The following is a 25,139-nucleotide window of genomic DNA, read 5'->3' as shown; positions in this document are numbered from 1 at the left end:
TCATTGTTTGCGCTTGCTGACAATAGACATCTGCCGTAATCGTCTGTCCAGATTTAAGAAAATTATGGTGAACGACCCCGGCACTAAACGCTCATAAGTAACTTGCCTGATTCGGCTGGTTTCAGCCATTGCGATGAGCGCTTCGGATTATCGTACAGGATCCACTTTTCACAACAGGTAATTTAAAATCTCTTCACTATTGCGCCGGTTGAGTAATGTAACGCAATACGCCAATTCAGACGTAGTTTGCGATGGATCCGCTTCCACAATAGCCATCAATTCTTCATTATCAACTTTGGTCTCCTGCCGTCCACGGGGCTTGTTCTGCAAGCCGAAATTTCCAGAACGAAAACGTTGGAATCAAAAACGAACTATGTTTTCTTTTGCGACACCGCCGCCATACACATAATTAATCCTTTGAACCGTTTCTGTAGCACTCGACGGTGGAACTCGTAAATAACGCGATATTTCATATTTTCCATTTTATAAATAAAGTGACGCTAAGAAAAAATTTAACACGCGAAATTGAAATGAATCATGGTTTTCGAAAAACAAATGCACGAGTAAATAGCTGTAAAAAAATTAGTTTAGAATTCCTAACCAAAGAGGAGATATTTGAGGTCAAAATGGCCAGTACGGCAAAATGCCAGTTTCATATGTAAGGACCTAATATATAAAACAAAGGGTTCGTTAGAACGCTATTAACTCAAGAACGGCTGGACCAATAGTTTTTGATTTGTTGTTTTTGTCTCCGTCCCGAATATAACATTAAAAACATTGGATAAATTATAGAAATATGAGTACAATGCAAAATGTATTACTTTCATTAAATCATAAATTAAGATTAGCTAATCTGTAACACGACATTCATTGTATGTTGGCGGTACGAAGAATGCCGAGTCAGCTATATATATTAAGAGCGCCATTTGCCCGTTTGCCTTTTTTAAAACTTCAACTTTTGTTGTATATTTTAGGCAATTTCGTACATTATAAGTATTTTAATTGCTCGCAAATAAACCATGCATTGTTACTGAATTGTTGGTAACAGTTAAAATAGACAAAACGTTACAAATATCTGTTATTGACACACAAAATTGTACAATTTTGGAAAATATATTTCTCGAATTCACTCAAAAATCCTATTATAATTTCAAATCAAAATAAAACCTTGCTTTTCCACGCCGTGTTGCCGCGGCGTGTGCATTTATGTATAATGCATCGCTTGAAGCCACTCGTTTGATTATTTATTTAAAGTAGACAGTTTATTTACAGCGCTGCAACAGCTGTGTTTAAAAATTACTTATTTTGTTTAAATTGAAGTTTTAAAATTTTACTAAAGACAATATAAGATTTATATGAAGGCTTTCATTTATATAGAATGCGATGTCAAAAGTTCTTAACTATGTTCTAACGATGATGTATCGATACGATCAATCGATACTATCATCGGTTCAGAAAAGTTTTTCTTCGGTAGATTTTATAAATCAAAGGCTTTGTTGGTAAAAATGATAATTAGATAATTTTAGCTGGGGCACTATTAAAAAAAGATTTTCAGATTGGGCCTTAGATTTCTATAACAGTTTCGGTATCATTTGTATTTTTTAGATAGGAAAGCAGGTGATCAGGCTTCAGTGCCTGACACACGCTTTCGACTTTTTGGGTCTAAGGCATTTACCGGTTCCTCACGATGCATTGCTTCACTGTACGAACGAGTATTAAATTCAAATATAGTCAGAAATTATATTAGTGTACTGGGGATCGAACCTTTGACCTCAGGGAATTCCTTACAGAAGCTTTTCAAAAGAATATCATTTACGTTTAAAAATATATTAAGTAAGAAGTGAAAAAATTTGCAAACTACTGTACCGTAGGTAATGTATCTTAGGCGCTAGAGTAAATATCGTTACATATTAGAACCGACCAGTTTGAGGCTTTGCCAAATTTTTCCAGCTTATTGGCCCTTATTTATCCAGTTATTCCTTGACATTTTCGAACATATCTCTTTTAATTTCCTCATATTTTAATTATTATTCGTTTAATACCTTTGATATGCTTACTCTCCATCAAGAGATAGGCGTTTTTTTAGTAAATTAGATCATTAAAAAAACATTTTTTTTCTCAGGTGGAAATGATGTTTACACATACCCCTACAATAACACACTTGACCCACACCAGAATATCTACTATTTAGAAACTGGGTGAGCAGGACTCTAAAACCCCTCGGGTAATTCCTACAAGGCCGCGTTAGAGTATGTATGTATAATGTATATCCGTTGCCTAGTACCCATAACACAAGCTTCACCAGCTTAGCATGGGACTAGGTCAATTGGTGTGAATTGTCCAATAAAAAAAAGAAAAAAAAGAGAGAGTCTCCGGATCGCTCTCGGGTTTAGCCGAAGCTTAAACGGCGTTACGATTAAAACAGTGCAGTTTACACTATATGTAGTGGTGGTGGGTATATCTTCTCCTATTTACTTCTCGCCTTCTAAACCGTCTCCTTCTGTAGCATTACTTACAGAAGAATACCACTGCATTTCATACTTCCACTGCCGAACATTTTATGTATACCAAAGGCAGAGCAAGATTGCCAACCAGAAAACAAAGATTACGGGGCTGAGACCATCGAGGACACTCGGCTAACGTATACTGTTCCATGTCATCATTACCGAGTGGTAAGTAGGTACGAGATGGAGGGTAAATAAACTATGTCATAATATAGACTAAGGAGACATTAATAAAAATCTAAGTAGTTGTTTTGTATAGCATTTGTTGGCTGTCTAATTCACTATATTTCAAAAAACAACACACATATTTTTGTTATAAATAGTGGAAGCTTGCTATGAGGATACCTAAAATTATATAGTAATAATGCATTTGCTACCATTTACAAATCACAAGACTAAAGATTGTTCACAATAATTTGATGTAAAAGTCACAAAAATCTCTGCTATGATTTTTCCGTTCACGTACATGAATATTTATAATTTCCGTGAATATTGCACGATCATAATGCAACCGAACCATAATTATGTCAAAGGTTATTCGTAACATAATGCGCGTTTCATTAAAATTCGTTGCTAATTGGTACGGAAATTCACAGTAGCATGAGCTGAACGCTAAACCATAATTTATTCACTTTGTCATTTGCTCACTAACAAGTGAGTATAACCCAAAGTGTTTACCAGAACATCAATATCTCTTGACCTACATCTTGTCTTATTTCTATGTTACCTTCACGTAACAAAACACTCGTGAAGTTTTTCGAACATGTTACATAAAAATAGAAATTTTTACATTGTTAATAAATTCCTTTTTTTAAATAGAACTAATTCCAAAATGCACTAACTGTTAAGTAACAATACTTATTTCCATTGATTGGTATTCAAAAATTAAACGTATAAATTGATTATTAATTTTTTTTATGTACAATCTATATAAAAATTAATCCCTATTACTCTTGGTCACGGCATCACGCGTGAACGGCTGGACCGATTTCACTAATTCTTTTTGTGTTGTGTTTGCTATTGTCAGGAAAAGGTTTTTATGAAAGAAAATTGCGCGGAAAAATTAGATACTTTAAAAATTCTTAACCATTATATTAAGTAATCCTGACTTTTGTTACGATAGCAAAAAATTTTTTCAGTGCATGGCGCTTTTACAATCCAACCTTTTTTATGTAACCTTATGGCGTTTGACATAACATTGACAGAATACTTGCTGCAAATATCGTCAAAGTGGATGTAAGAAAAATGAAATTCGTTTAAAACAAATGCTTCGATCGGATTAGAATAATAAACACTTTGTTTCTGAAATATTTTTTTAGTTAATTATACCAATTCGAAATCAATATTTCTTTTTATAGTTAAGACAGGACAACGTTTTTCAGGTCCGCTAGTTTTTGAATATTATTGAAATCACAAATCAACCACCCAGACGGTCCACAGACGGCTATAGGCCATACTTGAATATCTACACAAAATAAATTAACACGTCGAATTGATAAGCTCTTTCTTCGGTTTTTCTGATGTTGGTAACAAATGATGCAACTCATAGATTTTCATTAGGTTCCTCTGTTGTTGAGTTTATAAAATTTCACCATCATTTCTGTTGCTACAATTATTTTTCTAGTAAACTTGTGTTTTCTATTGTTTATGTAATGTAAAAATAGTGATTTTTTTTTGTAGGAATAAATCTTTGAAAATACTATAACCAATAGTAATATAATTATTATAGATCGACTGTCATGATTTTAGTCTCAGAATAAGAAGGTGAACTAAGGCGCATTAAAATTAAATACAAATAATTCTAAAAGAGTTTTACATTGTGTGCGACCTTAAAAAACTCCAGTACAATAACCCCACAATTCTCAAAACTAAAGCCCTGATTTGGCTTAGCCGCAGTCAGAGACGAAAGCCAGGACAGAGTGGATATAATGATTCGCATTTTACGTAAGAAATTTCTTAAATTTAGCGTTACTATTGAAACTGTATCAAAACATTAGGTATAAAAACATTGCAGCTTCCATCCGCAATATTACTTTTCATTTCAAATGAGAAAACTTTGATAAGTTCAGCATAAGCTTGAAAAATCATCCTTAAATGTGGGCGGATGTAATTGACCTACTTCTTAGGTGCCAAAACGCTTGAGACTATGATAGAGAAATGTTCAAACTACAAAATGAAACACGGTGCGATTACATAATGAGGTCACTAATGAGCCAAAATACTAATTGAAATAGTGCTTAGTCTTAAATATATCTAATATATAAAATTCTCGTGTCACAGTTTTCGTTGCCATACTCATCCGAAACGGCTCGACCGATTCTTATGAAATTTTTTATGCATATTCAGTATGTCTGAGAATCGGATAACATCTATTTATCTCATCCCCCTAAATTGAACTCTGAGGTTCATATGAGAAAAATACACAGATAAACCAAACAGTCTCTGGGGTAGCATAGCAAAATGTTCCATGTTGGTATGAACTAAAAAGGTAGGCTAAGTTAAATCACAAAGGAGAAACGAAGTTCGCGGGAGCAGCTAGTGATATATAGATTTTACATCTTTACATTACATATTTGTAGGGTTTTTAGTTGGTCTTGATTTTTAATATTATGTTGTTTAAAACAACGTTCACGGCCAAAAGGCTCATCTGATGTTGGACACTCACAATGCCCTGTGCACAGGCTCGCAAGTGCGTAGCCGGCCTTTTAAGAATTGATACGCTCTTTTCTTGAAGGAACCTAAGTCGAAATGATTCGGAAAGGCTTCAGTGGGCAGCTGGTTCCACATAGGGGTGGTGCGCGGTGAAAGCCGGCCTTAAGAAACGCTCAATTGTCAAACCACGTACGTTGACGTGATACGGATGCTGGTATGATACACCAATGGAGAAAATATATGCCTATGTTCTCTTGGCCTACTAAAGCAAAGATATTTTACGCCAGCACTTCCAACCCTAATGTTAAGAGTCAAGAGTGAGATACGTGAGCCAAGTGGAATATTAATGATAACTTGTTCACGATTAAAGAAAACACTTTTTTACCGGATTGAAGTTTATGTATTATTATACACTTATAATTATTTTACATAATTAAAATTTTTCCGACGGTTCGCGTGCTTTACACGCGTGCCACCGTGACCACGCACGCTGTCAAGAGAAAAAGACAATACTTTGTTCACGATTAGCACAAATAATAAAATTATATCATTTGGGTTATTATTTTAAAATATCTTTATAAAAATAAATCTTCAGTGCGTGTGTGTATAATTAAACTCCCAAATCGAGATGGATTCATTTACAATCAAATGTTTTGTTTGTATTAAGGGGGTGTGTACAGGTCAACGTTTGTGGGGTAGGTACGCTAGTATACATATATTGAAATATAATAATGCTTACAGTATTAGGTAAATATTTTAAGACAAATTGATTTAGTTAAAAAATGTATAAGTGTGTGTAGAATTCTTCACACTGAATGTGAGGTCCTTTTTAGGTTGCTCTTTATAAAACCGCTGATTCCTTTTAAATATCCTTATGATTTAAAGAGGCTTGGCTTTCGCCTTGGCCTCATTAATCATAATCAATCCTTGTTACGTTTTCCTTTATATCCTACATTTATAAATAAAACATTATAAACTTCGTATAATTTCATCGAAGTAACTGTTGGTATCAATTTTTATAACGTTAATTTCCTGCGAATTATGTAACCACAAGAAAATATTGCTTCAAAATGTACAATTAAGTTCATATTTAAAACTCCTGAAATGAACACACTTAGCGGTTAGGAACTTTTATATATAAATAAACAAGACAAAGAAAATATTTTTAAACTTACTTGTTGCACTAACTTCCGGCCCCAGTGACTCGAACGCTTTTCCAAAACTTAATTTAAGAAGACGATCGGAATCTGAAACAGACATTTTTGCTTTAGCGCCACCTAGCGAAACATGTTAGAAGTGCGTCGCAGAGACGTTCCACAAAGAAGTTTATAACTCAAGATCACCGGTGTGATGTAGTTAACCGGCTACTGCAATTACAAACTAGGTGGCGCTGTATTAAATATTAACATTTGCTGTATTCGTAATCTTAATATATAAATTACGTGTCACGTTGTTTGTCCGCTATGGACTCCCTAAACTACCGAACCGATATCAATCAAATTTGCACACCGTGTGTAGTTTGATCCAACTTAAAAGATAGGATAGCTTACATCTCAATTTATACCTGCGATATTATTTTATTGCAAAATTTTCGTTTATTATTTTATACAATTCTAACAGATGGCGCTGTGTTAAAAGTACCAACGTTTCACATAAGTTCTCCTACCGTTTTCCTTGAATAGTTTGCTACTATGTTATATTATAATAAAAACCTTAGCCACAGGACCGCTTGGCCGAGTCTACTAGTTTTAAATAAAATCGTAACTGTAGTCTGTTGTGTTGTTGTATGTTAAATATTTTAAAATAAGAACATTTTGAAATCCCCTTGATATCGCATCATGTCATACCAATGCAAATAGTAAATTAACTTTGTAATTTAATGCGGTGACGTATTCCAATATTTTTTGGCGTAATTTAGTTTTAACCACGGCCAAAGTATTGAAATAAAGGTTCAATAAAGACTTGAAGATATTAAACATATCAAGTAATTGATTTATATGTCACTTGTGTAAAACACAAACCTTGTCAAATTACACATAAAATATGATAGCCCGCTCAAATTTCCCTAAGGTATTCTGGAATTCTGGGGTTACTCTAGACATTCTACAAGGCGTAATTCTAAGCATTAAACTGTCCGTTGTTTGATTATTTAATCATAATATTTTTCGCTCCTGACGGTAACCGAACCCAAAGTCCACATCACAATAGGTATCTTTTCAGGACCGCTAAAAAAAGTAGAAAATATTGATGAATAGAAAAGTCTATAATAATTTCCCTGTTTTTTTCACATAAATAATTTTTTTTTGTGTTTCTGTAAAATTACTCCTAAAGGTGGGAACTGACCAACGTTACGAGGTGTAATGTAACATGTAATGTAACATGTACACAGCGAGCATTCGTGCAGTCAGTACGTCGTGTTACAGGGAAACACGACGTAACACGACGTACTGACTGCACGAATGCTCGCTGTGGAACATTACATTACATGTTACATTACACCTCGTAACGTTGGTCAGTTCCCACCTTTAGGTATATTATGGGGATATTAAAGATTTTTGAATGCTTTATAATTATAAATATATGTAATATTCTCTGCCTCAAAATAAATAAATAAAAAACATTTACATCGCACATTTCCGCAAACTAACAAAAGAAGGATAGTCTTCGGACGTTAAACTCGCGTTTCGTATTTCGGGACACGATCGTTTTGTGTACTTAGGCCTGGAAGCGTGTCGGTACACTTGTTAGGGGCCGGCGGCTATTAACAGTTCCTCTGAAATAAGCACTGCCGAAAGCCATCTGGCCTAACGCCAGAAACTCCATTCATACCTTGTACGTTGAACGCAATTTCGTTGTATTGCATTCATTTCGTATAAAAAGGTCTATGGGTAATTTGAGAATTTTATTGTTTTGACTATAATCGATATAATCTATGAATTTAATATAATATATGGAGACAAGTAATGGAGTATAAATAGGTTTTTGTAGTATTTCTGTTAGTATACATTTACTGCCGAAACAATTTCATTTTGTCACTGTTAAATACAGAGATTATTAGTTGTACTTTTAGTACGTTTTTGTTGGGTGTCATGTTAAATAATAAATCTTGTTTGCAAAGCTTAAAATTAAGCTCAATTAGTAAAGAACGGCTGGGGTATATATTAAAAATATTAACCACAATTTCAGCCTTTTATATTCATTTCTTATACTTAAATATCTACTTATATAATCTTTACACACAAATCTAGTAGTCATACAAATACTGGAGAGTTTTAAGCGTTATTCCTCGTAGTTCCGACGAACATAGTTCTGGCCGGTTACATATGTATAACAAATATGCAACTGAGGTAATTGGGTATCGAGTAAATCTATACTATCATATTATATAGAGGAAAGATTTGTATGTTTGTAACAAATTCGCTCAAAAAGTACTGGACCGATTTTAAAAATTCTTTCACCATTTCAATGCTACATTATCACTGATTAATATATTTTAATTTCAAGAAAATATATGGATCCCTACTAAAACTACAATAATGTTTCCCAAGGTGTAAAAAATGCCTATAAAATATCTTTCATCGCATGCGCTGCGAAAACAAAAAAGAAAAAAATATATATCGGGATGGGCTGCTAGTATTTAATATAATATCTGAAAAAAGTTTAATCAAAAACGTCACGTGAACCGTGATACGAACGCCCTCTCGATATTGGGAGTCGCACGCTGAAGCCACTAGGCCAACACAGCTGTTTAACACAGCACTTTTAATCTTTATATACATTGCAAGATTTGTTTGAAGAGTCTCACCGGCTGCAGTTGAGTCTGGTGGTGGCTGAAAGTGGTATGTTGCAGCAAAACCCTGGCCTGGTGTTGCGGAGTTAGCCGTGAACTGTAGCAAGAGTGATGGTCCCGTAGACAGAACCTCATATCCTGAAAAAAATAATGACTTTTTTTAAGTTATACTTCTTTTGGCGTGTAAGGGAAAAATTATGAGAGTAAATTTTTACGATGTGCGCGCACACCGTCACAAAAAACCGACACCCTGAAGGTAGCATAGTCAATATTTTTAAATAAAAATGTCAGTTTCTTTAATTATATAGAAATAATCTTTTCATGATATTTAAATAAACTTTATTTAACTAGATAATGCGTCATGATAAAACTTTCAATGTATTAAATACCATTTTTCTATTGCTAGTGTCGTTTTTTCTACAGACGTAGAATAAGGCGAAAGACAAAAATTTTGTAATGTTACGCCGAAGAAGTATCACTTCTAACGCGTGTACATAAGTACACACACATTTTTTTACTTATTCTAGCAATTACACTTACAGGTATAACTAATGCCCTCCCAACATTCGGCTTGAGGTTAATTTATCTGAATCATTGTATACATATGTAATTATTGTAAACAATTTAAATTATTTTGATCCGACTATTTTAAATTACTATATGTATATCGTCTTCGAACCATTCTAAAAACCCAAAGGAGGAGATTACAATTATTCTATTATTATTGAAAATATTATAATATTATTTCATCTAAAACTAATATAAAACGTAGCGTGAAGATGTAAAAGGACGGTCTTACTGCTGAGAGCAGTTCCTTCTGGTCAACCCAAACGGAGAATGGTTTTAAGGAAGAAATCGTAAAAATGGATTTGTTGCTATAAAACTTGCCTGCTCTATAAACGATTTTTCATTCCCTAACTGTGCGTGTAGACTATAGTGCTGGTTTATTCTCTATAGTGCTAAGCGACAGGTAGTGCATCACAAAAACAAAAGCCAATTGTCTGGCGACGAAATATCGTGGTCTCGTAAAAAGCAGGCGAATAAATCTTTTGAATAATGGGCAGATAGCAAATTGTAAATTGTACTAGATATGGCGAATATCCATGAGTCTGACTCAATAATTTAACCACGCCAAGAATACAATAATTAAATTACAACACATCGAATTGAATTTACTCTTTGTTTAACTAGTCTGATTTAAAATGAAAGTGTAATTAAGTTGGAAATTAGGACAAATTCAAAATGTGTTTTTATTACTTTATGACGAATTAAAACTTAAACAGTATAATTTATTATTTTTATTTAATAAACGCTTTGTCTTTTGTCAACACACAATTCTATCTATGGCAATATTTAAATAACCGTTGATTCTTATTGTACGACCCTGAGTAAGACTGAAAATGTAAAAAGCAGATTTGCAATATTTATTTTAATAACTGATCTCAATTTTTCCTTACGAGATTAAAGGCGGAAACATAAGTCAGCAGTCAGCTGACAATAGTGAAGGTCAAATTAGCTTACTGTCCTATGGATTTTATGAATAACGAGTCAGATGAATATTTTGATGAAGATTTATCTAAGTACATAAATTGACATTCGTGTCAAAAAGTCGTAAGACTGACGCATGGCGTCATCATCACAAAATCCACAACACGCCGATCCAAATCGATTGGATGTTACCGCGTGTGATCACATGGCGTGTTGTCTATGTGCATCTGACCATATTAAATATATGGGATTGATAAATACTGACATGCGTCGGATGGCGTGGTGTAGCGTCGCGTTTTGGTAATATGTTTCCGCCTTAAAGGTTTTTTAATTGTCAAATGTAGACAGCAATAATTGTTTAGTATGACACCACTATACGAAGTATTTGACAATCGGGAAACCTTCAGATTTAATACAATATATTTTTATTAAAGGACATACCGTGTAAATATTCAGTTCGATAGAGTGCTTGTTATAAATGTGTTTATGTATAAGATGTAGTAATAATTGTAAATTTTCGTTTATTAATAAAAATGTTTATAAAGACTACCTCGATATTTTGTCCTTAACTCCGGGTAGATATTTATTTTTAGATAGGCAGTTAAGTTTAAATTTCTGTGCGATAAAAACCGCATAAAACAACACTACAGTTATCATTTAAAATGCCAATAATTGCTAAAGAGCCCTTGTAAACTAACCATAAATAGAGGAAAGAACATTTTATATAAAATCACATGTACAAAATACAGCTTCATAAAAGCTTATCGAATGTTTTATTCCTAAGAGACGAATCTGAAACGTACTTAATGTAATGTCAAAATGAGGAATTATCTTGCGGCGCTGTGCCATTCGTATTTTTATTTCGTTACTTGATGGAAAAAGGTTCGATTTCTAATATAAGTCACATATTATTTAGTAAACATATGTTTATGTTTAACTTTACTTGGTTTAAATACTTACTCAAATATATCTACCATTAATTACTAATTTATTTAATACATATACATTATACACACAAAAATAGAGTATTTAAAACATTATTCACCTTCACAATCATAATAATAATAAAAAAATTGATTAATAGAAATCTTAAAGAGTTTGGTCCCTGTGGCAGTGTACCTTTAATGCTGAGAGCATTTCTTCGCTGTATTGCGATACTTATTCGTGGAGCCAGGAAAGAACCAGCTCTGGGGTCACCGGTACCATCTACCAGGCGCCGACTTAAATATACTATTATCTTAATCATATTAAATATATAAAGACCGTAACCTATTTTTTTTGCCTGATTAAAAGACACAAATGTTTCTTTTAATCAGGTAAATTTTAAATTTTTATTAAGAATTTAAATTTAAATTTTAGTAATAGTATAGTTGTGGCCAAACCTCTTCAGTATTGATACAGCGCGTTAAGACCGGAGTTTGATTTTCAGACATTTCAACCAATGGTTTCTGGTGAATGCATTTAGTATGACTATAAAAGTATTGCTCGATTATAAATGTAAACAAAATTGTATTACGATATCCAACTGAAACTCTGGTTTAATACAGCCTCTTTACCTGTCACATTATTAAAGCTTCACTTGTTTTATTAATGTAGACGCTTTCATTACATTTTATAATTAATTTCAAATCGTTAATGAGTTTTCTGTGACTTACTATGGTATTACAAGCTAAAGTAAAGTATATTTATTAAGGTATTTTGATCAACTAAAACTAATTTACACCTTCCCTTGGTGGACTTGAGTGGTAAGGTCCCACTTTAAAAATATAATGCATTGCTGGTATTGATGATAGGTTGTTTCTTTTTTTATAGAACGGGGGGCAAACGGGCAGGAGGCTCATCTGATGTCGAGTGATACCGCCGCCCATGGACACTCTCAATGCCAGAGGGTTCGCGAGTGCGTTGCCGGTCTTTTAAGAATTGGTACGCTCTTTTCTTGAAGGACCCTAAGTCGAATTGGTTCGGAAATACTTCAGTGGGCAGCTGGTTCTACATAGTGATGGTGCGCGGCAAAAACTGCCTTGAAAAACGCTCAGTTGTGGAACGGCGGACGTCGAGGTGATACGGGTGGAATTTTGTATTCTGCCTCGACGTCCGATGATGAAACTCAGCTGCAGGTCCGAACAACTAATAATTATTTACTTGCCAATAAAGATAAATTATAAAGAAATCAGGTACAGAATTTTGAAGCCAATACTATGGTTGCAGCGCCACTGGTTTTTTTTTATAAATGAAAGGTTGTAATACGCGTCACTATTATCTATCTGTATTAAGGCGTATCTCAATTACTCTTTAAAGAGTAATTGAGATACGACTTTCCAGTTTTAAAACTGGAATATAATTTTCAGATATATTAACTTTAGTACACACAATTGTGGTTCAATATTTATTTCACTATAATTTTAAAGAATATTCAGACCTTCGGGCTTCAATGATTGCCTATGGCTGAGTATCTACGGAGGGTATTATAGTGTCTGCACAGTGACAGGTACACAAAATTTAATATCTCTGACAGCCCGATGGGACGGACGTGTCCGCCGTGTCCGGAGAATCGCTAGCGCAGAATCAACAGATTTACGTGCTTATCCGAGATACAGGGCTGTTAGGGGTTTCGAAATATGACCACCGTAGAAATTTTCCTACTTAAGCATCATTTTATTTTCTGCTCGAACCGTACCTTGTGATCGACTCAGAAATTAAAACTATTTACTAGACTAATAAGTACTTGCTAGAAATAAAGACAGCGTGATAAATTATCACCATTAACCCAGCATACCCGATTAAGTTAGATCTCTTGTCCCTTTTCTGTATTTTCAATTTGCCACAAGAGTGATAAGGACGAATTCAGCAATTGCAGGCCTTACAGTATGAATGAGGTAATTAGCTGTATTTGTAATGAGATTCCTTTCATTACCTGTAAGCTCGTTGCACAGCATGGCTATTGTTGGCGCCTCTGTGTCTCGCCCGTCGAATACCTTGATGATATCCGCTCGGCGCAGGCAACTGAAATTATGTAATTAATTAAATTGCTTTTAATACGTAGAGTTTCCTCATAATAATATTAAAATACCTTTAAGTGGGTTATAAGACGGTTAATTATCTAATATATTATTTATTTTTATGTAATGAGACATGGGAAAAACCCAATTTTGATGAGGTCGTTCCTATATGAAAACACAAATGTGTAAAAGTGTTGTTTTAAATGTGTGCATAAATAAAATCTGATACTTATTTAACTTCTATAAATTGTTTGTGGTTCATGGTTATACCGACCAGAAGCTCGTAAAATAATATTCATGATTAAATTACGAAAAAATATGATAAAATAAAAAACTAAATATTAAAACTAAACCTAACCAGTTATGAAATACTTCAATATTAACATTAATGCTAGTATTATAGATGCATGAACGAGACAACATATTCACAGGAGCATTAAAAGTAGTAGATAAGCAAGCCGTAGGTAAGTTCAGAAAACTTATAGTTCTAGTAACGAAAGGAAAATATGGCAAGTATGTTAAATAAATAAACAAAGTCACTTAGGTCACATTCCATGGTATTTAAATGAAAATAGTCTAAACGAGTGTAGTGAAGTTTCATCGAAATTTTTTTGAACTGTCTCAGTGGTATTATAGTAAATTTTGTAATGTGGTGGCCAGATTACAATTACATACTCTCAAATACTACGGACAAGAGATTTGTATAAGGATACTGTACCTTTAACGTGAGTAAAGAATGTGGCGGACCTTCATATAAAAGCTTGCTTTATTGGCAATTGAATTATAGACGGAATTATATCTTCATTTATCATAGTACATATTAACGATTTTAGAGTTATACGCGTTTCACAAACATTCTATACTGTTCAGGAGATTGGCGGATTCATTAGAACGTGTAATAGGATGAGAAAACGTATTGGGTTAATATACAGTGAAAAATAATCAGCAAACATCTTATAAATTGTAGATCTTTCAAAAGCTATTTTATAGTTAAACCTAACACTGGCGACAAATAGATCATATAATATGATTTTAAAAAAATTACAAAAAAATTACTTAATTCTTAAGAGGCAAATTACATGTCACAGTAAATTACTAAGAAAAAAATACTAATTAGAACTATTTCAATTACATATTAGAATTACATTTTGGGTCTGACAGTTTTACTTTCCTAGCCTTAAAATAGACTAGACAAGGATTCAAGTACGATAATATCAGTTGGTGATAAAATATTTCCTTTAATGAAATAATGATTCATGCAATTGAGTTTGAAATACGTCCTGGGGCGCTGCTCGAGTGTTCAGTGTGTGTGTGTTTGTGTGCTGTGTTTGTGGTAAGTCCATACAAAACATTATCGTGTTCTATAATTCACAATTCAATTATAGAACATGATTACTGTACGATTCCATTTTACGTATTGTCCGTGGCGAGAATTTGAATATAAAATAGGATTTCTGTGAAATACAAAATTACCTATTTAATCTTGACGTTAATTATTTTCAAGCTAAATATATTTTCCCAGTACTGTAGAGGATGCAACGTTGTGTACCGATAAATCTAATTCCCTTGCCCGGAAGAGTTGTCGAGGTAGCGGTATTAACTTCGTTACTGTCGTTAGGGTTGACTTGTCGACTATACTGCTTTTCTTCTATACATTTGCGTTATATGATGCATAGAAATGGTACTAACGTTTTTAGAAATTTGATGATAATATCTGATATATATTTGACCAAACGAAGCAGACGTTCATAGACGAACATTCATTGCTCGAAGTATTCGTATAAGAATCAGCTCTTTGGATTCTTTCATACGACTAATGTATATGGGCGAATGAGAAATAATGTAATGTCCTTTTTTGCTTGGCGGTCGGTGGTCTTGATGCTAGTTAGCATTTTAATATCCTCAACTTAACTAAGTCGTTCGGAAACATTAGTTAGTCCAAAAACTTCACAAATTGTATCATTAAACTGTGTGAAACTTACATTTACGTTTTGGCATATGGCAATACTTTCGAAGTAAGAAATATCTGGGCCTTGAGACAAAATCACTTTCGACAGGCGTGACCCAGTAACGCTAAATGAATTTGTATGGGAATGACATTAGGTCATGCGTAGTCGCGTGGCTATTTTGTCACTCTTGTCTTGTCGTCACAAGTAACATCAACATAATTTTATTTAGATTCGTCTAGTTATATTTTACCGCAGCACTATTTGAATACCTGTATGGGTGTATACGTTTATTAGTTCCAGATGTTCCAGTTCTCCGTACAAAAAGTATTACTATGAATCCTTTATTGACGCTCTGTTTTAGACTTCTGGAACAACGGCTTGTGGACATTCCAAATTGTGTAACATTTCTCACGTCTGTCCTTGTATTTTTTGGAAACTATATGGTGTCATTGATGAACTCGAACTAAATATCCGACGAGAAATGTGGACGATTTCAGAGCTTAAATGACGCTTAGTTATGAAAAACATTAGTCTTTGTTTAAAAGTATCCCTATATCTATCTATAAATGGAGTATTAATCTAATATATAAAATTCTCGTGTGTTTGTGGTTAAACTCCTCCGAAACGGCTTGACCGATTCTCATGAAATTTTGTGTGCATATTGGGTATAACTGAGAATCGGACAACATCTATTTTTCATCCCCCTAAATGTTAAGGGTAGTCCACCCCTAATTTTTTAATTTTTATTTTTTTATGATACAGCATTAAAAAATACATACAACCCCTAATTTTCGACCCTCTACGATCAACCCCTATTTTTTATTATAAATGATAAACATGGCAAAACAACGTTTGCCGGATCAGCTACTAAACAATAAAAAAAATCATACTGTTCATAGTTTTATTTTTTCACTTCACAAGACGAAGAGAAGAAATTAATTTTTATATATAATAATATATATTATTATTTAGTAAAAAAAGTTAAAATTTAAGGTTTTTATGCCAATTTAAACAGGCTTGTACATGTCCTTTCACCAAGTAAGGTGCAGGCAAACGCCTGACTATTTGCTTGAATAATTCTTGGTAAGCTACTTAAGAAACGCCTCGTAGCCATGAGTTCACGCTTTATATCCAGCCTCTAATACAAATGCTTCAAAAGCTCGCCAAATCAGTTTATTCCTAAGAATTTTGACAAAGGACTCCCCTTTTTCCCTTTTATTAAAATATATTTCAAAAGGGTTCTTCCGAATATCGTGGTATAGAATTGTTACTGAGTTTATTAAGATGAAACAACTTTGTATGATAAACATCTTACGTAACGTTTATTATAAATCAAAGTAAATATAATAAAGATAGATTTACTTAAATTGAACATTTAAAATTTAAATTGACTACAAATTTATAAATAACCTAAAACAAATCAGTGTAAAATGTTAAAATACACACCGAGTGTCATTTTAACAATTTATGAAAATATTAATTAATCGCAGAACAATCTTGAAGTAGTATTAACAGCAGATTAAAAAAAACATTAATTAGGAGAAAACATTAAATTTTTTGCTGTGTTTTATGACCAATGAATATAGAAAAAAAGCAGAAATTCCCCAATATAACATATACAAATACTTCATACTAAATTAACAATAAACCAATCACATAAGAAAATGTATTTTTATCATTCACTCTTAAAAATTAATAATTTCTGTCCCAAGGGTTAATATGAAAATTTGTCGACAGGAACTGTAATTTTCATACAATTAAGTTTTCGACTTTCTACATACACTACTGTTAAAGCATCTTACTAATAATTACTTTCTATATAGGCAAGATACTGAAAATGACAAGCAAATAACTCACTCTTAAATATATTCAACAATTTATATTCTTTAGTACATGGACTTAAGTGTCAAACAAGATAATATAGATAAAATTCGTGGAAATTGGGTTGTCAAATTACGTAACTAACCATCAGTTGGGACAGGGTCAGTGAGCGATGCGGTGTGTGGTTGTGACCTATCTTCTGTGATATATCGCTTGCTACATTCAATTGTACGGGGACATCATAATACATTATGCCTTTACTGATTTTAGGCACAGACAATAATAGTTTTACTGCATCAGTAAAATATTTGTTTACATATAAAGTTAAGTATAAAAATTCCATTAAAAAACTGTTTATGACTTTCGGATTAATGACCTAATTTTATCTTAAGGGATTGTCCCAAGGGGATCATGATAATGTCAAATATATTTACGTTACATAAAAAATATTAAACATTTTTTAATTGACATTTGTTAATTTTTTTTATTTTCGCATTTCATTAAAAACCTTCAAAAGAATATTTTTTTACATATACTTATAACCCCATACCCCCTAAAGAGGTTAAATTTCCGTCCCAGTTTCGTCGATTACTTTCTAAATAGGCAAGTGACTGAAAACGAAACGCAAATAATTATTTCTACAGGATTCAAACAGAGTTATTTGTTACCGTACGTGGAGTAATGTCTTCTAATTTAATTAAGCCTGTCCCCAATAGAACGTAGCTCCAAGTCAGTATTGAGTTTAACTTATTCATCTCAATTAAGCCCATTGGACAGATAAGTTTACGAAGGGCACATTGTTTTGTTGAGAACTTAGTCGTATGTGGATTCAAAGGCATTCCACATCCGAGGGTACAACTTAATAATGAATAGGAAAGTCTTACAAAATCATGACAATACAATGAACAGATTTTCTTAGAATTTGTTTAAACATGTGTGAAGCTTTATAATAATCATTATACAGACATAGTATATTAAAATAAAAATCAGTGGCGCTACAGCCTCTTTAGGCCTCAGATTTCTGAATCTGTTTCATGATTTTAAATCTAATAGGCAAGTAGATGAAGAGCCTCCAGTGCCTGACACACGCCATCGACTTTTTGGGTCTATGACATGTCCGTTTCCTCACGTTGTCCTTCATCGTTCGAGCAAATGTTAAATGCGCACATAGAAAGAAATTCCATTGGTGCACAGCCGGGGATCGAACCTACGACCTCAGGTATGAGAGTCGCACGCAGAAGCCACTAGGCCAACACTGCTCACTGTAATACACTATGTATTCTGTATATTCCGTTCTAAATTTTTATCAAATAAAACTTCCAATTAGAAATCTATAAATAATACTATTTACCCATATTTTTATTAATTATATCTGAACAGAATGCACTCATTTTTTACATTTCAGATCCAACAAAAGACACACGTTGTATGTTAATTAAATAAATACTGAAAATCTATACAAACAGGCTTTACCAGGTGAATTCATGCATGTACTTAATTAAACGATACAGTATCGAGGCTCATTACTGAAGCACTGATATTAATAATTCAGTTACCCCGATTGTACACGTGCAGTTTGATTTGCGGTGGAAATAATTTTATTAAGGACTTACAGTAATTACGACACGTATTGTAAATTGTTATTTTATAATAGCTTTAATTTTATAAACGGTTCGACAGATTTGATATGGCTGATAAGTGTGTAAAATATGGTCTAATACATGGCTAATGTATGTAAGCCGTTGTTCGCACGATTGTATGCGCTAGTTTTCGGTGAAATAGAACTTTTTATATTGTCATCATGTTTCAGACAAATATGACTAATAATATAGATATTACGTTATAAGGTTTTCCGTAAACGCGGGTGGTGCCGGTGAACTAAACTAACTACTAACTACTATCCAGCTAGAACTAACTACTATCCAGCTAGAACTAACGCCTAGCAGCTAGCTAGGCTTTTTTTCATAACTTTAATATTTGACCCTATAACCTTGTATGTAACTTAAATGTCGCAAAGTTAGATAGTGTATGTTAATTCTTTGTATATATAAAAAATTGTATATTTTAGCGTTTTAGACCGTTTCATTACCTCATTAAACGATAGATAATAATTATGGAAGTGAAAAACATAAATTATTTGTAATTTATGGTAAGAAATGTAGGATTAAAAAATATATTCAAGTCAGAAGGAGTTGTTTACAATCTGTAATCTATGTTTTAATTAAAATATAAAGGAAATTTCTACAAAGAGTTTCAATTAAGATTTTATAGACTTTGAAGAGAACTGTCTACGAGCTTGTTTTCTCGGGTTTAAATAACTCTCATCTTGTAAATTCAACCTTTGACTTACCTCACATCTCCTTTTTGTAAGAATATTTCTTCAAAGACTACTTTGACGCGGTCTTTCGGTCTGAAAATGAAAAATAGCTTTTCACTTCTACAATTTTGAGTAAATACTTCTGTATATATTTGCATAATATTACATAATAGGGAATGGGTAAATTAAAGGGTTTTGTAATATCGGACTTATATTAACATAATTTTTTACCGCATAGTAGATGTGCAATTAAATCACAAAAAAGGTTTTCTACAAGCAACAAATATGCCTGGAAGAGAGAAATCACATCTAATAGGTAGACTCAAATAACAAAATCGCCAACCATAGATTGAAATATGAAACGTTGACGCTTCAACTAAATAACCGGTTTAACTGGATGTTGAACGAACATATTTTGATTATTTTTCCGACCCAAATATCGGCCAATAGAATTGCACCATTCGACGTCACGTGGTACAACCTACATGGTATTATACTGATAATTTTTTGTGAAAATTTTCTCTGGTCGTTGCTTCAAGAAAAGTATTAAGTAGTTGTTTTATTCATTATGAAATTCTTATTTGTTAACTGTACATTTCGTCTCATGGTGCAATTCTATTGGCCGACATTTGGGTCGGAAAAATAATCCCCCGAATACCACACGAGCTTCAAAATATCGGGCATTTCCCTCAAGGTTCCCTGCAAACAAATATAGCTCTTGTGGTATTATAAGTGATTATTTCGTCTGAAATATTGCCAAACTAAAATTCAACTAATAGCCCAGCACTACTGAAACGGTTTTTGTAACGCCACTAAGTGATTTTTAAAAAACCATTGCAGATTAAGAACTGCGCGCGACGATAGAGATGTTCTTAATTAATTTTAAGTGTCTATTCCAATCACATACACTAGACACGTCTTCCTTTTCTTAACAAAAGCGCATAAATAATATCAAGCTGATATTTCTTACCTTGCATGAAAATGGTAGGAACATCGCACGTTGTTAGGGTAGACGGACGGGTAACTGGGACTATAGAGGCGGCCATGTGTAGGACGGTTGCCGGATCTACTAAACTGGTAGTCACACTCTGTCCCTGGAAGCTGCACGCCTTCTGTCTCGAAAAGACCTGGAATTATTTGGTAATCATTAGTCTTATTCATAACGGGCTCATACTGATGACTTCTAGGCGATTCGTCGGAAAAGATCGGACTCACTTGCTATTGCGAGGTAGTAGGGACAGTATTGTCACTACTATGTGTGACTGTACTTAGTCGCACAGTATTGGTCTCTGAGATATACGTGTACATAGGCTGATTGTTTTTAAATGTTTGTTGTTGACCAAACTTAGTTTTTAAGATGTACTCAGTAACCAATAGGATTATAAGATAATGGCTTACGTTGTTCATTTAATTTAAATAAAAAAATGCGTAAATAATACAATAATAAAGGTTTACTACTACCTAACCTACCTATATTTACCCAAGTTAAGGTAAATATTTACTATCATTTATATTATTACTAGTAGCGAAATAAATGTTTTTGACTTGTGAAATTTTACTGACGTAAATTTTTACATTTTTTTGACATTTCCTTAAATGATATATATGTCTATACCCAATCACATTTGCACACGTTTATACCAGAAAAAATATCGCTCGATCATTGTCAACTAATTAACTCCTAAATATTCATTCATTTAACTGAGATTCAAATAAACAAGAACCATCATTTTTATCTTCATTGTTGCCCGCGTCCGGGAATATTAATCTTCACAGTAAATTATGGCCGGTTTGTGGGTTAATTGCCTGGGATCCAGGACGAAACATAGATAAACAGACCCTTGCAGGTAAGTAACAGGAATAACTTTTGGAAAATTTCTCGCATCACGTTGTTAATACAAAAGGGTTATTTATGTTAACGTCTAGAGACCTATAACATGGGGTATGGTGGAAAAAGATTTCTACACCACTTTACGGACATCGTATTTGAAAAAAAAATTTAATCATGAATCGAACTCACTACCGGGTGTTATGACATTTTAGTAAATTTTTAGGTTAGAGTTTTTCCAGGGGTACTCTTCTTTAATAAAATCCAAGAGGCTCTTTTATCTCTGACTTTTAATAAATTTAAGAAATGTATTAAAGAAAAGCTGTGTAAAAAGGCTTACTATAAAGTTAACGTTTATCAAAATTGCGATATTTGTTTTAAAATAAGTGTTGTTTGATGATTTGCTATTTTAAAAGAGTACCGAGTGTTTTTTACGCCGGCTTTTTCTCTCGGCCTACACCCTTTGTCTTCTTTGCCGATGAGTAGGAATGCCTACAAATTCAAATTTAATGACGTGGAATAAGTGATACATGTATCTTATGTTCCGTAATAAACATATTTTATTTATTTTTTAGTTTAATGAAAAGTAGCGATACTGCGCACACTAAAACTCAATAATGTATACCAAAATAATAATTTAACTTGCAATCAATTTTAAGGTTTAAAATACAAAGGACACCATCTGTTTGTGGCACAATAACAAGTACATAACGTGCAATCAGTAAAATATGGTTTTAAAATCGATAAAACATTGCAATTGGACTTCCCGCACCTGCTGCTTCGTGTAGAACCAATATTTCCACCATTTTGTCATATTTTAAAACGTTTCTATGCTTTTTGTTTAAAGTACAGTGTAAACTCTTTATAACGACATTCGTTATAACGATTTTTTTACTCTATTACGTAATAATAGTTACATTTGTTTGTTTTAACACAAAACCCATACATTGATTCAGTCTTTATTACGCAATGGCTGCTCTCTATAAACTGAACTGACGTACTCTCTAGAAGTACGATCGAACAAACAGTGAAAAATACCATTCGTAATTGCTACGAGTCGTTTTTATTTTACATTTTAAGGTAATTTTAAGATCGTTATCCAATCTTAGTTTTTACAACGTAAATAATATTAAAGCTTCACATGTGCCGGCTGCAAATGACAGCCATTTAATTGAGACACGCCATGATATACGACCTCGCTTCTGACATGTTCATTTTAAACTTTGTTTAACGTTAGGATTACCAAACCTAAGTATAAAACGTCGGTAAGTGCTCTGTAGTGATAGTAGGCTCAGTCCGAGTAGCTTATTTTTGATAACAAAATACATATATATAGCTAACAATACATAAATGAGAGCCGACAACTGTATGGAAAGGACCAAGAGGAAGAAGGAGAAGAGGTCTCCCAAAAAAAAGGTGGATAGAAGAAATAGAAGCGGTAGCAGGAAACGAATGGAGAAAGAGAGCCATAGACGGAGTCAGTTGGAAAAAGCTGGAGGAGGCCTTTACCCGTGAAGGGGTTCCGATCGACGGTACTGAAGGAAGCTGGAATATAGAATAACAAGCAAAAGAAAAAAAAATATGTAAAAAAATTTAAAATAATCTAAGCTGTGTATTATAATTTGTTTTTGTCATGATTGGAAATAAAACGGGCTCTTTATATACCTTTGTATTTATATATGTAATTCATTAATGAAATTATACATTTTTTATTTACAATTCACTCCCTCCCTCCCTCCCTCAAAGGCCGGCAACGCACCCACTAAAAATGGGTGTCTATGGGCTGAGTATAGTATTAACTTGTATTGAGTCGTGTGTTTTGTCTCGGGAAAAAAAATCTTCCAACCATAGCCATCCATATTTTTAATGTAAATGAATGTGTATAAATTAATGAAAAGCTATTAATCGAACTTCTTTGTTGGTCTATTAATATAAATTATGATTATCTAAGTTCGCGAGCAACACGTACGACTACGTGCCGGACCGACGGTTAGCCAAATGGTACTAAGATAAAGCTATTATTACTTCAAGTTAATGATTTGCGTATATTTAATGTGATAACTTTTTAATTAGAACTTATAATAGAACTGGATAATTTAAAACAAGAATGAGATGCCTTAATTAAATAATAAAACAACTAAATCTATTAAAAATTTATAAAATGTCTTATCAGTTTGAATTGGCAAAAATGTTTTTTCCTACACAGGAGTTACTATAAAATATATATTCTATAAATAATATAATATGTATACATAGATTGTTTTTTTTTCTGCGGTTTTTTGCAATCAGCCCTAAGGCTATGAGCGAATTTTTCTGTGGTGCTGTCATGTGGAGTGACTCCCCATTGGAAGCATCTACTCATCTTCTGTCTAGAGCTACTGCCAGTCTTCTAGCTCTAGAATATGGTGACGTTATAGTCGACTCACATACTGTCTAATGGTGAGTTGGCAAGCAAGTTCATTCGGGTGACAGCTTAACCGCTCTTTGTATTTAGCTGCCAGTCTCCGGATTTCCTCTTTGATAGAATAGATTTGATAGATAGAATTAAATAGTGTTTTATACATAATAACATCCGCCGCGCAAGCATTGGCCCAGTGGATTGAGCACGCAACTCAACCCTGAGGTCGTTCGTTCTAATTACGTCCAAAAATCGTATACCAATGGATTCCTGTCGCTATGAGCGCAAGGCACACTTGCCCGTACGATGAAGGCAAACATCGTGAGAAAACCGTCTTAGATATCAATATCGACCATATGTGTTCACCGCCGTGCAAATCCAATTAAAGTTTTAAGTTGGCGCCTGGTAGATAATGGTTACCCCAGAGCTGGTGCTTTCCTGACTCCACGAATAAGTATCATACAGCGAGGAAATGCTGGCAGCTTTAAAGGAACACTGCTGCCACAGGGTCCAAATTTATTATATTTTTAGTTTTATGTTATCCATTTTTAATTAGTATTATTATTAGATTATGTAGGTCAAGAATATTGTTAATACTCTATATGTGTATTTTTAAATACATTTTGTTTAATCTTTATTCTAGTAACTGTTGGTTACCTTATGTTATGTATGTATAATTATTTAGAAACAGTTAAGCAATAGCCTACCAAAGTGAAATACGATGTTTTACTATTATAAAAGGCTATTATTATATCATGTGTGTGTTTCAGTCTATTATAAGTCGTACAATCGTTAGAGATACTTCTCCTCGTGTTAATTAAGTACAGGGTCTTGTTCTGTGTTTGTGTAGACGTAATTTATAAGTCTTATTATTAAATTAGTAAGGCTACGTAGCTCTAGATGGACTACGCGTGGAGGTCTCTATTATGAAGAGGTATAGGTTTATAAACATAGATATTTATAGTCACAAGAACTGAGTATGAGCATAGAAGGAATGTAAACATTCGTTATTTTACATAATATGTGTCCTAAAAGTAAATAGTTCCAATTTGTTTTCAGAATATATATACTACGTGAATTTTAATACAATGTCATTTTAAATCCATTGACCAAACTGTTACACGAGTTTTTATGACGTCCATTTCTGTTATTATGTCACGTACACGTAATAATTCGAACAATAACGTAACAATAAAATTATCATCGCTCATATTTATCAAGAAAGTTGACTTTAAATTGACCTTCGGTTTATGTAATTATTAGGTATCGTATTGAATTTCTATCGAGAGTAAACGCAGCAGTTATCCACAAGAGTGTGTGCAAATGTACAGTGCGGTTGGATATGCGAACACTTTATCAATGAGGCATTGAGTATAACAATAACGACGTTTGA

The 25,139-nt window shown here is 33.3% G+C and overlaps 1 protein-coding gene across 1 annotated transcript in view; it reads right to left on the bottom strand.

The window, feature by feature from the left end:
* Window positions 1-25,139, bottom strand: part of LOC125060179 (suppressor of lurcher protein 1) — a 267,859-nt gene that overhangs the window by 59,280 nt on the left and 183,440 nt on the right. Inside the window, exons 6-10 of the mRNA XM_047664946.1 lie at window positions 20,491-20,647; window positions 19,554-19,613; window positions 13,349-13,437; window positions 8,962-9,084; window positions 6,332-6,403 (exon numbers count right to left, since the gene is read on the bottom strand). Of these exons, the coding sequence (XP_047520902.1) occupies window positions 6,332-6,403; window positions 8,962-9,084; window positions 13,349-13,437; window positions 19,554-19,613; window positions 20,491-20,647 (501 nt within the window). The remainder of the gene's footprint in view (window positions 1-6,331; window positions 6,404-8,961; window positions 9,085-13,348; window positions 13,438-19,553; window positions 19,614-20,490; window positions 20,648-25,139) is intronic.

The sequence above is a fragment of the Pieris napi genome, chromosome 21, assembly GCF_905475465.1.
Source record: "Pieris napi chromosome 21, ilPieNapi1.2, whole genome shotgun sequence".
NCBI classification, from domain to species: domain Eukaryota; kingdom Metazoa; phylum Arthropoda; class Insecta; order Lepidoptera; family Pieridae; genus Pieris; species Pieris napi.
The sequence above is the reverse complement of the archived record's forward strand: the minus strand, read 5'-3'. Positions and strand labels throughout refer to the sequence as shown.